This window comes from Abramis brama (assembly GCF_963993115.1).
Source record: "Abramis brama genome assembly, chromosome: 13".
NCBI lineage: Eukaryota > Metazoa > Chordata > Actinopteri > Cypriniformes > Leuciscidae > Abramis > Abramis brama.
This window is the reverse complement of record NC_139975.1, coordinates 10,554,953-10,570,163: the sequence shown is the minus strand read 5'-3', so window position 1 is coordinate 10,570,163 and position 15,211 is coordinate 10,554,953. Positions and strand designations below refer to the sequence as shown.

The 15,211-nt window shown below is 36.3% G+C and overlaps 1 protein-coding gene across 1 annotated transcript in view; it reads right to left on the bottom strand.

Moving 5' to 3' along the window:
* rapgef2b (Rap guanine nucleotide exchange factor 2b) overlaps positions 1 to 15,211 on the bottom strand; it is a 102,749-nt gene that overhangs the window by 62,767 nt on the left and 24,771 nt on the right. The window contains 2 exon segments of the mRNA XM_084132293.1: positions 4,930 to 4,986; positions 5,953 to 6,023. Coding sequence (XP_083988419.1) covers positions 4,930 to 4,986; positions 5,953 to 6,023 — 128 coding nt within the window.

Genomic DNA, 15,211 nt, shown 5'->3' with positions numbered 1-15,211 from the left:
CAGGAACGACTGGGGAGCAGCAGAAACCAGAGCAGGAAGTCAGGCAAGGTTTGGAGGAATATGGACTTCATGCACTCATCCTTAGGGGTTATTTATCTGCTAATCTTCTGTAAGCCAAAAAAGGAAATTCTTAATTAAAGGTTCAAATCCACAGACAAATACATGAAAAAGTATCATATTAATAGTGTTGACTAAGTGTTCATGCCTTTACAAATATATATCATAGCAACCCACATTATAATGTATTAGTTTCTCCAGGTATTACTGCTATAGTAAAACTGGAACAATGTCAATGTTGATTTATTACAATTTTACAGAACAAACAATAATGGTAGCAGCAGTTATTACTGGCATTTTAATAAAAATTTTCCAGAAACCATGGTTACCGTGGTAAAGTTTACGAGGGTGTCACTAGATATTAGCAAAAAATGAAAAGGAAATGTCATTGAAAATGTCTGTTAACTGAAAAACTATAAATCGTACAGTGAGGGAGGTTCAAAGATAGCATTGTCACGGCCATGCGACCAAAGACTTTAACATGATCATCTCACAGTTTGTTTGCTGCTACGACCTATGTCTACCGACTAGCCAAAAAAACTGCAAAATGAAATGGCGTATTGATCAACACGACATGGTGCTAAAACTCAAAACTATTTTCCTCAAGCTCCACTTACAAAATTGGCATGCCAAGCCATGACTGAATCCATATTCTCCTCTTTCGCTTCCTCCTCTTTTTTCAGCACACATAGAAACCACAATTGCTGCACTTTGATCTTGCTCTATTTGCTTACCACTAGCACATGCTGATGACATTTTATTCTTCTGTAATATCTTGTGTCATAGCCTACAATTCAATAGATGTCATAATACAGTCTACATACATGTTGTACCCAAGTTTATTAGATCCATGTCGTACAGTGTGATTTGTAATTATCTTATAGGATTGCCGAAATCGAACAGTCTATGACAGGCATAAGTTACTGTTATCATTACAGTTACTCCAGTAGTATTTAACCAGTGACGTTATTAAAGTGATATCATTGTAAAAGGTTACCAAAATGAAAAATGGACTTAAATGCAAATTCAAATCAAGTATAGACAAAACTGTGTTTATAATTTGTGTTGATGTGCCTGCCTACATTTCTTGTCAGAGCTGTGTGTTTGTGCCCAGCGGCGGCTCTTGGGCTGATGGGAAACGCAGCAGGAATACAGAGAAAGTGATGCGGGGAGAGGGAAACCTTCTCTATACCAGCTGGTGGCCATGACTGTAGGAGAACCCTTCTGCTGAGCTGTGTGTGTGTGTGTGTGGGGGGGTGGGGGGTGGGGGGGTAGAAAGATTGATCACCAATGCCACTCCAGAGCACCACTCCTGCATGCACACACTCACAGATCACATACAAGACACAGTTTTGTGTGAATGCTGCATGAGTACTCAAAGCCAACAGATATTCTAACACACAAATGCTTTTATAGGGTTTTATTTCTATTGAGGCTCTTCGGTGCAAAGACGGCAGGATGATGGCAGCCTTACTGGAGTGTGACAGCACAGATGAGCTCAAAGTGATTCTATTATAAGTCTCACTGACACTGTGCAGTTCTACAATAAGAAACATTAGCCGCATAATTTTGTTTTCTTTTTAAAATCTACTGAGCCTATATTATATATATATATATATATATATATATATATATATATATATATATATATATATATATATATATATATATATATATATATATTGTGCATTCATACAAATTTAAATAAAGTGGGGTCCACATTGAAAAACTTTTTTTTTTTTTTTTTATCTTTCATGGAAATAAACTTTTTAATATTGTGAGAAATTGAAAACCAACTTATGATGTTAAAGAAATATTTAAAGGGTTAGTTCACCCAAATTCTGTCATCATTTACTCACCCTCATGTCGTTCCAAACTCGTAAGACTTTCGTTCATCTTCAGAACACAAATGAAGATATTTTTGAAGAAATCTGAGAGCTTTCTGTCCCTCCATAGACAGCTACACAACTACCACTTAGATGCTTCAAAAAGTTCATAAAGAGATTGTTAAACTAATCAAAATGAATTGAGTGGTTTAGTCTAAATTTTCGAAAGAAACTCAATCGCTTTTTATGACGAACAGATTCACTTTAGGCTTTTATTCACATATAAACATTGATCAGCAAGCATAAACAGAAGCTCAACCGAACCTGCTTGACGCGTGAGAATGAACCTCATTGGTTCTTGCTGAAGCTCAAACATTCTGCATAACACGAGGATGAACCTCATTGGTTCTCGCACGTCAAGCAAACATGCTTGAGCTTCCGTTTACCACAACTGATGTGTTCGTTGATAAATGTTTATTTGTAAATAAAAGCCTAAATTGTTCTGTTCATCATATAAAGTGATCATGAAAACATGGACTAAACCGCTCAATTCAAATGGATTAGTTTTAGGATCACTTAATGAACTTTTTTAAGTGTCAAAGTGGTAGTTGCGTAGCTGGCAATGGAGGAGGGACAGAAATTGCTCAGATTTGATTAAAAATATCTTCATTTGTGTTCCAAAGATGAACGAAAGTCTTATGGGTTTGGAATGACATGGGGGTGAGTAATTAATGACAGAATTTGTATTTTTGGGTGAACTATCCCTTTAAAATTGTGTACTAAGTCACAAATCTAATTTGTGACTCCAAGCATGTGAACTCCTTTGTACAAAAGGTAAGATTTCAATCGCAATCCAATTATACTGTAATGTATGATAACATATGTATCACAATTGTGTATTTTATTGTGAGATAGTCCTAATGCTAATCAGAAATGTCTGGTCTTTCACACAATCTGTGGTTTTATCTAATTTGTAATGGGGAAAAAAAGTATTGTATTTTTAAAAAAGACAAAATTGGTACTATATTAACCACTAACAGAAAAAAGCTATATCAATCGTCGACTAAAATAGACTAATTCATTTATGACGTAAAAAATGACTTTTGTTTGAGAGCATAATTAGCATGAATAGACAAAAAGTCCCTGAGCAAAGCCCCCTGAGGTTTGTTTAACAAATTTAAACATTGCTTGAACATTATTTACAAAAAGCAGAAATCAATATGCCTCAGTAACGACATTAAAACTTTTATCACAAATATGTTTAGAAGCCCGAGTGTGATATTATTGTCCTCCTGTCCAAACCTGCTCAAAAATAAAGTATAAGAAGCAGCATCTCGGAAAGCGTGTTTGTGTATTTGGCACTAGCGGTTCAGAGGTTGTTGCGGTGGGAGTAGTTTGTTCCTGAGGGAAATCAGCAGCAGCACACACAAGTCTGAAGATTATTATTAGCACGTAGCTTTAAAGCAGCGAGCTGTCTAATAAAAAAACAGTGGAGTGAGTCGCTGAGGTACAGCGACAAGCCTGGTGTAGCAGACACAGTGGAGTGTTAGAACTTAAATAGTCCGCCACTGGGAGTTTTGAGAGTGTGTGGATGAAAACAACCACATTAAACAGAGGACTGACTCACATTGTTATACAAACCTACAATTTATAGATGAACCAAAAATATATGCTGCTTTATATGCATTTGCCTACTAGACAAGCCTGACAAACAAGCATTCCAAAAGAAAGTTTTTATGTCATCTACACCCTGCAGACAATAAACAGCAGGATGCCGGACAAATTCTGACTCCTGCTGTTTCCAAACACTCACACACTTTTAGTTGTGTGCAACTTGCTATAGCCAATCAGATACAGCCTTCAAAATGAACATGTAATCTGCATTTGTTTTGCCAAATTGCTGTCTAATTCAAGACACAAACCCATACAGAGCAACAATTAAGTCACACAGAGAAAGCTGCTGCAATATTTCTCTGATCTCAAAGATTCAACATTAAAGAGGTCATTTATGTTTTTTAACAGTTTATTCTTGCCCTGGGTCTACTTTAAATGTTTTTTTTTTGTTTGTTTGTACATTTTTAGTCCTCACAGTCATATGGCTTTAGAAAACCTGGAATAGTTTATAAATGTATGATAAACTAATTTATTAATGCTTTTTGGTCATTTTAGAGCTTAACAGCATTTGACCTTATACACTTTTATTATTTGAAAAACAACAGGTGCAACTATTTCATCTGATATGCTCAAATCTATTGAACAGAAGCACATATTAAATGTAATCAACTGACCTAAAAATGACCTAATTCAGCAGCAGTAATTAACAGTTCAGTGCAGCAACTTTCCACTCTTACACAGGCACAATAGAAAAGATGCTATCAGAGACGAGGAGTAAATGAGACGCTCCCCTTTATGAACAGGGGGTAGTGACCCGCGGAAGGAAGCGCCCACACTTCATCTTCCTTCAAGAGAAAAGAAAAATGGAGTGTGAAATTGAAGGGGAGTGTCTGGGTCCACCCGAGGGAATAAATATATGTGTTTGAGCGTGTGTGTTTATGTGTGTTGGACTCCAGGACCAAAAAAGCAAGAAGCAATGGGTGTCAGACAATGCCAACACTAACTTCAAACAGTGCTGAGAGGATACAAGTGGGGACTTTTTTTAAAACACACATGCCATGCTCTTCAGACGAAGGCGAATCTAAAGTGGGTCAGTATGTCTTAGATGTTGTGGATCAATAGCTGTTTGTGTATCACCCAGAAACCCTGTATTCCTCAAAATGCCATTTTCAGCTAACGGTACTAGGATACTCATTATAACATGACAGAAGGCTCATGCAGCACTGAATATAACACTTTTGCTTCAGCGCTTTCAAATCTCACCTTTGTAATTTGATAAGACTTTTGAAAAGCGGGCTATATTTATCACCGCTTCTGGAGTGATGATTTTTGAAGACTATTTGTGGTTATGCATTGCACATCCTACAAAGGCTTACAGAAACATAATGGCTTTAAACAAAGGAATTGGATGGAAAAAAAGGTTGTTACTCACTAATAGAGCACTTCGTTGGCTTCGTGTCTTTCGTAGCGTACGGTTTCACACATTATCCTAAAAAAGACCGAAAAAAAGGGATGGGAGAGAGAGAGAGAAACATATAATCAGTGACATATCCAAACTTAACAGCTCCAAAAGAAACAAATGTACCCTCATATTTTTGTCTGCGATTATGAAAAATCCCTCAGTTCATGTTGTGAAACCGAAATCAAAAAGGATTTCAGGAACAAAACCCTTGTGGGTATTCAGGACTGGTTGGCATTGAGTTTGCAAAGAAAAACAAACAGGCTGCCTTGTGTTGAGAACAGTGCAAGGACAAAACCAAACTCTGTTTGTGGATGACATATTTCGATGTTGGTTTATGCTAGAAGTGCTGTTTAAGCAAACTCGGATGTATTGCCACAGAGCAAAACATTCCAGAGGACAAAAACATTCTTCAAAAGACATTCCATAAAGTTCAGCTCAGTTGGAGAGTAGAAAGTCAACCAAGTCCATCTGACACATTCCCGAAGATGTGTACGGACCCCTGAAGGGGTACGTGCATGGTCACGTAGCAAAGTATTTTACCCTAAAATATGTACGTCCACTTGTGCGTACCTGAGAACCTTGACAAGGTAGTTAAAGCGATGTAAGAGTTCAGACAACAATACAAACAAGAACAATACAACAATACTGACTAGCAGCAGTTGCTGACATAACTATAAGTTAGCTAAATATAGTCCAAAACTGTTATTGAAATGCTAACATTGCTGAATGACAAATATACTTGCATAGTAATTAAAGAGATTAAGAGAACACTTCAGACTTTTCAAAAAAAAAAATTTTGAAAAAATGTTTATATATATACATATATGTACATACCTATATTTATATACACTCACATACATATAATCTCACAGCACATCTGTCTATCATTTACACATCTGTATTTATAACCCACCATCCACCACCTGCTTGACCTGAAAAAACATTTGTGCATTTTTCTCCCACCCATTTATCAAATCCTTCCTTCAGTTTTACCTCAGTTGGTGCTCCCGAAGATTGGACAGCGCCTCCATCCCATGCAAGTAGGAATAAACAATCTCCAGGTCCTGCAGGTAAAACGAGAGAGAAAGAGAAAAGATCAAAGTCTATTCATCTGTAAAAGCACACACTGTCCCAGAATTCTCAGCACAGGAAGATAATGGTTATTTCAAGAGGAAAAGTGTGGTAGAGAAAATGGCCTTGAAACACATGGAGAAATGCAGATACACAACATGAGTCACAGTGATTGTAAAAAAATAAATGACATTAAGCCAATCTCAATCTCAAATGCACTAACATCTCAAATTTACTGTAGTTTACACTCATTTGTGATTAGAGTAATCTCATCATTTTAACACTTCCTCATCATGTATTCGCTTCTATGGCTCATTCTGAAGCTCATTCTGTTTTTGATATCAACTAAATCTCATTTTTAGGTGTAAAGTGCAAACACTTCTAAACAAATAGTCTCAGGTCCCTAAACAGGTCCTTTCACTAGAGAGTCTTGCTCTATCTACAAGTGGCTCTTCAGACAAACCGGTCACAGTGTCCATGAAGCTGAGCACACAGCGCGTCCTGTCCCCTTCCACATGCAAAAGAGCACTGATGCCAGAACTGGGCCGCCTTTGTGCTTACAAAGGCATGCTGGGATAGCGAAGAGGACAAAAGAGGTTCTGTGCTCGCACACAGACTCACTTGATTATGAACTGAGAGACCCTGTGTGACATAGAACACAAATGCAAACACACAGCTCACCAAACATTTGCCCTCTGATATGGCACAAGTAAACCTCCGCCCCCTTGTTTTCCTATTAAGACTTATGTGATTGATAGATAAATAATAAAGAATAAGAGAAAACTATACTGGTCAGGTGAGACTGCAGGCCAGAAAAGAATAGATAGGGGGTTTTTTTGGTCATTTGTTTGTAAATATGGCGAGATACAGGGGGTGATGGTCCTGACGAGATGAAAACGGAGTGTTGACCCTAAGGATAAACGACAAGGCATATTAAAGGGATAACAATACAGTTGCTGGTCCCCATTGACTTTCATAGTCTTATTTTTTTCATACTATGGAATTCAATGAGGCCCATCAACTGTTTGATCACCCACATCCTTCAAAATGTCTTCTTTTGTCTTCAATAGAATAAAGAATCTCAACAACTTGAGGGTGGGTAAAAAAAAAAAAAAAAAAAGGAAGAATTTTCATTTGTTGGTGAACTATCCTTTTAAATGCCATCTTGTTGGCCCTATGTTTTGTGGGAGGGCAGGCGACCATAAATTTACTCTTATACAAAGGTTACAGAGGGCAAGGTCACATGGACAAACTGTACTAGAATATAATGGTAACCTCCATCTTTTGCAGTGTCAAAAGAGGCTAATGAAAAGAAAATGTATTATTTGTCACCCCCTGCTGTTACTAGCAGTACATTACATGGTACTGGTAAAGGTTAAAGGAAATATTAACAGAAAAATTATTTTTTTTTTAAATTAAAATAAAAAATAAATAAAACGGACAGATTTCTTTTTTTTTTTAAGATAGTCCACAATTCACAATCGCATATTAATGTATTATAAGGCTATATAAAATAAGAGTGCAATATAAGAAGGTAAAAAAAAAACAACAACAAAAAAACAAGCACTTCATGCTTGCTAGATTTGTTAAATCAATATATTGATTTAGTCATTTTATTTTTATTTTAGTGCCTGTTTTTTCTTTTTTACCTTAATTTTTTATGACGGTGCTATGGTTGCTAAGGTGCTTTGAGTGAATTCAAGCACACTGCTAGAGGTCATCTGGGTGGCTGCTGGGGTGCACCGAGTCCGGTTGCTGAGAAAAATGGGCACACATCACCTCACTTTAACAAGCCAAATGATTGGAGGCATCGAAGCAGAAGCACAAACAGTGTGGGACGTTACACGTTACATTTAATGCTTAGAGGTTTGTTCAAATCTATAAACCTAAATATGAGCAATAGGAATAGTGATGATTGCTTTAGCAAGCAAAAAAAGAACAATAAGGCTGAGACAATGACAAAGGACCTTCTAGCTGGTGTGCACTGCACAAATCCTCCACTAGATGTCATGCTGGTGTAAGATTTCACTGACTCATGTCCAGCTCTTTCTGCAACTCTTAGCGCCACAACTGGCTGGAATGAAGCTCTCCCAGAACACTGTGGCTTTCTTTTCCCCCCTCAAATATTACTTCTAAATTCAACATGGAAAGAATGTGCAGAACCCCATTTTTCAGTCCCAGTGTCCTCATGAGGAGTTTTCACTCCTTTATTTTATCGCTCTGCCAGAAGTTCATAATGAGTCCACTACAACTTTGCTCTAAACACACACTGAGAATGAACAGCAATGAACTTTGACAAAGCAGATCTTTGCTATTTTTGGTCAGTTAAGACCAAATTTAGCTGAAATTATCATTTAGTTAAGATTACTCAAAAACTGAAAGAACCATACTGTAAGTTAAATGTATGGTAGGCAATTTCGGAGAGGCTAGCAATAGCAAGCTAGCTTTGAAAGCATAAGATCCCACCCTCCCTTCAGAGCGTCTCCAAAGCCACGCCTCCTTCAAAACACATGAACACACACAGCAGAGTCTACAAAGCGTCACGAGAGACGTCGTTAAATTACCTCATGTCTCAAACCACATATAACATTACAATAATAATGAACGTAAACGACTTACAGAGCTTGGACTTGTACCACCTGACTGCTGCAACTGATTTCTGAATTAAAAGTATTTTACTGTCTTTATTGTTAAAGGGATAGTTCAATCCAAAAAAAATAAATGTTGATATTTACTCATCATGTTGTTCCAAAACCTGTACGAGTTTCTTTCTTCTATGGAACACAAATGAAGATATTATAAAGAATGTTGGTAACCAGACAGTTGATGGTTGCCACTGACTTACATAAGTACTATGGAAGCCAATGGCTACCGTCAACTTTCTGGTTGAAATGAAAATTAAAAATTTTGCTAAAATAAGTTAAGTAAAAAAAGCAAGCTAAAATCAAAATTGAAAATGTAAAAATAAAAGCTAATTTAAAATATTAAGAAACACTATAATAGTATTTAAATAATAGTGATATAACATGGGTATTTTATGAGTTTTACATTCAACAAAATGGGAGTTGGTAGCATTATAAAAACAACAATAAAAAGTCAAATGTAAGTGCCTGTGGTTATTATTTTTCAGTTTTATCATATTTTAACATTTATGAATTTTATTAGTTGGCATGAAATATTGGCATGGGAAAAAAAGCATAAATTTTACTATTGCCATAATAACCAAAACGTCTTGATCTGGTCTGAATCATTCACACATCGTGGGCACTGTTTAGGTACTGTTTACATACAAAGCAAAAGGGTGAATCTGTCTACTACAAGGGAGAAATTACTACTACAATAAACACCACTTTTTTTTCCCACTGTTTTCCAACAGATGCCAGGTTCACAGTAAAACGCCACTAGGTTTGCACGCTCACTTTGTACTCTCTTTCTGCATTGTGACTGCTTCCTCCCAGAGTGCTTTGTGACAAAGAGACCATTGTGTTTTGTGATTGGTCAAACAATATATGTGAAGCCCAGGGCACTCAGCCTTCGCTGGTTACGCAACTCTCGTGGGAGTCAGTGGCTGCCGTGGTAACAAGCTGAGTGACAAACACCGCTGAGACCAGGTAGAGTAGTAAAGATGAAACTGGCGAGTTAAGCAAACAACAGTAGTTGTTTAACAGCAGCCTTGACTAAAGCCTTAGTGAAACTCAGTGAACAAAGCCATGAGATTGTACCTGTACAGTCTATTTAAAAAGTGTTCTGCACACTCCACAAAAGAAGCTCAGTTATGATACAGCAAATTTGAGATGTACAACAAAAGAGACTACAAAAGAGAGATAATGGCCTTGTTCACAGCAGCAGAATACAGTTGTCTGTACTGTATTTCAGTCCTTAATGCAGTTACGTTCACACACAGTTCAGTTATTTACTGGAGTGACAACCGCATTCTGTGACCGAACTTACACCTGTAAATTCTCAAATGTTCTGATCTCCACCCAGATATAAAAGCTGCTCTGTTAATGAAGATTTGATGGATGAACTCGCTGCTCGATTGAACTCTTGTGTCAAATCTGATAAGACTTTTCAGTTTTATGGACGTTTGCCATCTTTGATATTCCTTTGGTCACTGTTGCTAATGTTACTGATAAGAGAAAACAGGCTTGACTCCTGTTGCATGTTCATACAGAGTATTCGAGACCCTACTCGTTGCGGTTTTGAACTTTGAACAGGACATTTTCGAGACTCACATCTGTAAGTAAATGCGATTGTCAATCTCAAAAATCGGACATTATGAACGTAGCCTATTAGACCAGTGGTTCTCTATCAAGGGGCCGCCCACTAGGGGGCCTCAGCAAACTTCCAAGTTGGCCCTTATAAGACTTACAATTATTTAAATGTAGTTTATTTTTATCATAACAGAATTACCAACCTATCAGTTTAGATAAGAGGGCCTTAGAATATTGTCTTTGACAACATGGGGCCTTAGAGTCAATTAGGTTGAGAACCACTATAGACTATATACCTTTCCATATGAGTTTTGCCCTTTCCGACCATGACAAGCGACAGGACATTTTGTCAGTCTGGATAGCCCAATAAAAATAATTGCTGCAATATAACGCTCCATATAATTCTTTATTAATTACCAAATATATTCTGATTGGTTGTTTTGGGTCATTTTTATTACTTTTAGTGTGGAGATTGGAGAAACAATTTCAATGTGTTTTTCCATGTCATTCAAAACCTGTATGACAAAACTATTTTTGAAGAACATCCTGGCCTCTCTTTTTCATTAGACTGAAAACTGGTGAATGAAGAACACAATGACAAAATAAAAACATAAATTTAAAAAGAATATATTTATTTGTATTATTTATAAGAATGTATATATTGCATTAAAGGTAGGGTAGGTAGGATTTTTATAAAAAACTTTTTTTCAAATTTGTTTAAACTGTCTTTATATACCAATACATAATTAAAATGTAAGTGCTCTGAAAAAGAGAGTATAAAAATCGAGTGACTGTAGACCTTTTAATCTGCAATAAACACAGCTAATTATTTCCATTCGGGACGAAACAATTGATTGGTTTGGGAGACTGTCACTCTCTCTCGCAACCAATGGCAACCACCCCTGTTGCTAGATCTGCCCATATGCGCGCACCCGTTTGATTTGAGGAGTGCAAGAGAGGCGCGGAACCTACGAAGAGTAAAATTATGTCAGAGAAAGAGCATTCAAAATTCAAAGCACCAGCATATGCAGTCAGCGAAGGCAAACAAGGCAAAAACTACTTCCTCGGACCCTGATTGCCCGCACTCTTGAACGACCTCCTCTGCTTCGCCCTCGACCCCGGACCTGTCCTCGAACCGACGATGCGGTACTTGTCTCCGGAGTGTAACGTTAGTCCTCATCAGAGTCAACAATGTTTTCATCATGGAAACTCTTACATGCAAAACACCGTATATTATGTTATGTTTCTTACACGAAATTCACCTTCAGCACAGTGTAACTGATGGTAATGGAAAAACGTGTATCAATGCAACCTGTTTTTAGCTTTGCCTTATAAATATAGCTCGTTACCGAATCAAACAAAATATATTTTATATTTACCAGTATCGATATGCTAGTTTGATAGTGAGTACTAAAAGCCATCTTATTTGTTTACATTTATAGTGATAAAGTTAGGTATTTTATTACATGTGATTCTGACATGATGTCACTGCATCTGCGCTCCTTCCTCTGCACTCGTCTCAGGTAAATAAATGCGTCTTCCAGCTGAGCCTGCACGTTTGGCATCGCGCGTTCATGTGTTTTGGGGCGTGGCTTTGGAAGGAGCTCAGAAGGGAGGGGGTGGAGTAAATGGAAATAATTAGCTGTGTTTACAACAGTCGTGAGAGGTCTACAGACACTCGATTTTTATACTCTCTTTTTCAGAGTACTTACATTTTAATTATGTATTGGTATATAAAGACAGTTTAAACAAATTTGGAATGTTTTTTTTTTTTTTAGAAAAATCCTACCTACCCTGCCTTTAATGTATTAATAAAATAGAGAAATTATAGTAAGATAATTATAGTAAGAGATTATAGTAAGTTATACTATATGACTTCAGAAGAAAAATATAAAATACATTTTTTTAATTAAATTTAAGCTCTAGTACTGTATAGCTTCAGAAAATCATCACATTATTAAAACATTCTTTTTTTGAGTTCCATGGAAGAAAGTCTTGCTGCTTTGGAACAACATGAATAAATAACAACATGACATTAATGATTAAATCATTTCCATTTTTTGGAAATCCATCTTTAATGTTGCAAGTGAAAATCAGGAGATCAGCAAAACCAGCTCAACGCAGCAAATTTTATAATTAACTCCCTGTAAAAATAGCAGTTTTATTTTAATATGGTAATATTTTACCATGTGCCATCTGATGCAGATGTTTCTACATATATTCTGTTATAGCCTGTGTGCTGGCTTTCCAAGACAGTGACTGCAGAAACAAACTGAAGTGTTTTGCTGCTTTTGCTATATAAAATGCCTCTTCTCAGCTTTGTATCCCAACATCTTGAATGCAACCCATTACGATGCATCTTGAATGGGTCAAGAGGCTCTTCACATTCCACTCAAGGCATCACTGTGACCATGGCAACTAGTATAAGTATCTACATGATCAGAGCCAATCATTTCCCTCTATAGCAATAAACCGTGCTGGAATCAGCTGCCTGAGCAGGTGGCATCTAAAAACCATCAGTCTGATGAGGACAATCATCCCAACATTAGGCTGATTTGCACTGTTGGCAGGGTAACTAGCCTTAAGAGTCCCCAAACAGAGCAGAAGAGTGGTTTGTCGGGTATCTGAATGGTTCAGTCAAAATCAGGAAACCACATCCAAAGAGAGAGGAGTGACCAGGCAGACATAATCAACGTCTTCTTAATGCGATGTCCTTCATGTATAATGACCATAAATATGGACTATACAGTGGTCCATCACAGTGGTGTTGTTGACAAAAAGTAGCCTATATCAAATCATAAAATGCATAAGACACTTTTAAAACAGCATAATAATTGATTTTAAAGGCACACTATGCAAGATTTGTACCTTAATATAACAGCTTCGAAGTCATTTTGATGGTAAACAAACTACGGAAACTGCATAGTATGCCTTTAAAATGACCTCATAACAACTCAAAGGAGTTTGCTGTTAGCATGTTTCTAAGCTAACACAATGATCTGTACCTTAAAATGACATAAACTACCGTTCAAACGTGGGGTCGGCAAGAATTTGTTTAATAAAAATGTATATTTTTATTCATCAAGAATGCATTAAATTGATCAGAAGTAACAGTAATGACACTTATGTTACAAAAGATTTCTATTTCCAATTATTGAAATTGAAATTCCAATTATTCTCTTGAACTTTCTATTCATCAAAGAATCCTGAAAGAAGTATCACTGTTTCCACAAAAATATTAAGCAGCACAACTGTTTTCAACATTGATAATACTAAGAAATGTTTCTTGAGCATCAAATCAGCATATTAGAATGATTTCTGAAGGATCCTGTGAAACTGAAGACTGGAGTAATGATAAATAAAACTAAATCACATTTTAAAATATATTAAAATAGAAAAGTTATTTTAAATTGTAATAATATTTCACAATATAACTGTTTTACTGTATTTTGATCAAATAAATGCAGCCTTAGAAATATAAGAGACTTCTTAAAAAAACAAAAAACATTTGTGTACAAATACTCTAATATGCATAAAAATGCAGCACACTCAAATACTGGTCAATTAGTGCATTTTTAATTAGACAGATTTGTTTTTATCAACACTTTTTAGTGATGAATGTTTTATATTTATAATCCACATTTCTCTCGATTTGTCAGCCAACTTGGGGTTTTTTGGGGAGTTTGCCATAGAACATTCTGGTATTGCCTTCTCTGCCTTAGATTTTGATGAAAAGAGGGCATCTATGCCGCCTACATTTTGGAACAGTCTTCGTGTCAGGAGCACGCCTACGATGTCTTCAAATTCTGTCTATGTAGGCAGCCCATTACGTTTTGAAACACAGCCAGTGTGTTTGGTTGTTTCCTCGATAAATGTAAAAATGTGTGCTTAAAAATACATTTAAAACACAAGAAATGACAGAGCAGCTTTATCAGGGAGGTTGAAGTTTCAAAAAGAGTCTCTTCTGCTCACCAGGGCTTCATTTATTTGATCAAAAATACAGTAAAACAGTAATAGTGAAGTATTATTACAATATAAAATAACTTTTTATTTTAAAATGTCATTTATTCCTGTGATGGCAAAGTTGAATTTTCAGCATCATTAATCCAGTCTTCAGTGTCAGTGTCAGTGTCAATTCCCATTATTCCCATTATCAATGTTGAAAACAGTTGCATTGCTTAGTAATTTAGTGGAAACCGTGATACATGTTTGCAGGGTTCTTTGATGAATAGAAAGTTGAAGAAAAAAAACAGCATTTATTTAAAAAAAAAACATTTTTTGTAACATTATATACATGCTTTTACCACCAATTAATTCATCCTTGCTGAATAACTTCTGAATTAGTAGTATAATTTTGAAAAAGAAAAAACAACCATTGGATTCATAGATTTCCAAGTCACATTACATCCCATCCCATTAAAGCAACAATATGTATTTTTTTTCGTCGCTAACCTCTTACAATAACAAAGGCGTAGGTTGATGACGCATAAGTGGAATTATGGAACTTGTCATCATGCTGATGGATCTAATAATGTTTATGGATGAGTGAAAACATTCATGTTTTTTAACATGACTGTGGTATGAAGCAGGGCAGACAGATATCAGCGTCACACGCGAGTCCCGCGGATATAAAGGAATGAGGACTTTTTATTCTACCGAACTAACTTACCCGCAAGTGCTAAATTACTACTCACACAGGCCAGTTTATTTGACGAAATTGAACTTGTGAGGTAACGCAGCGCTGTTTCACTTGGTCTAACGTTACACTATCACACTAAACTGCATTTGAGTGTGTTGAAAGTTAATATTATTCTATGAGTTAGTTTGTTGGCTGTATGAGACTAGCAGTAAGCTAGATCAACATTAGAATAACATACTGATCATATTCTAACATTACCATCATGTTGCTGAGATATATAACATTGATTTGTTTTATGTACATTTGCTCACCTGTCTAATAAAGTACA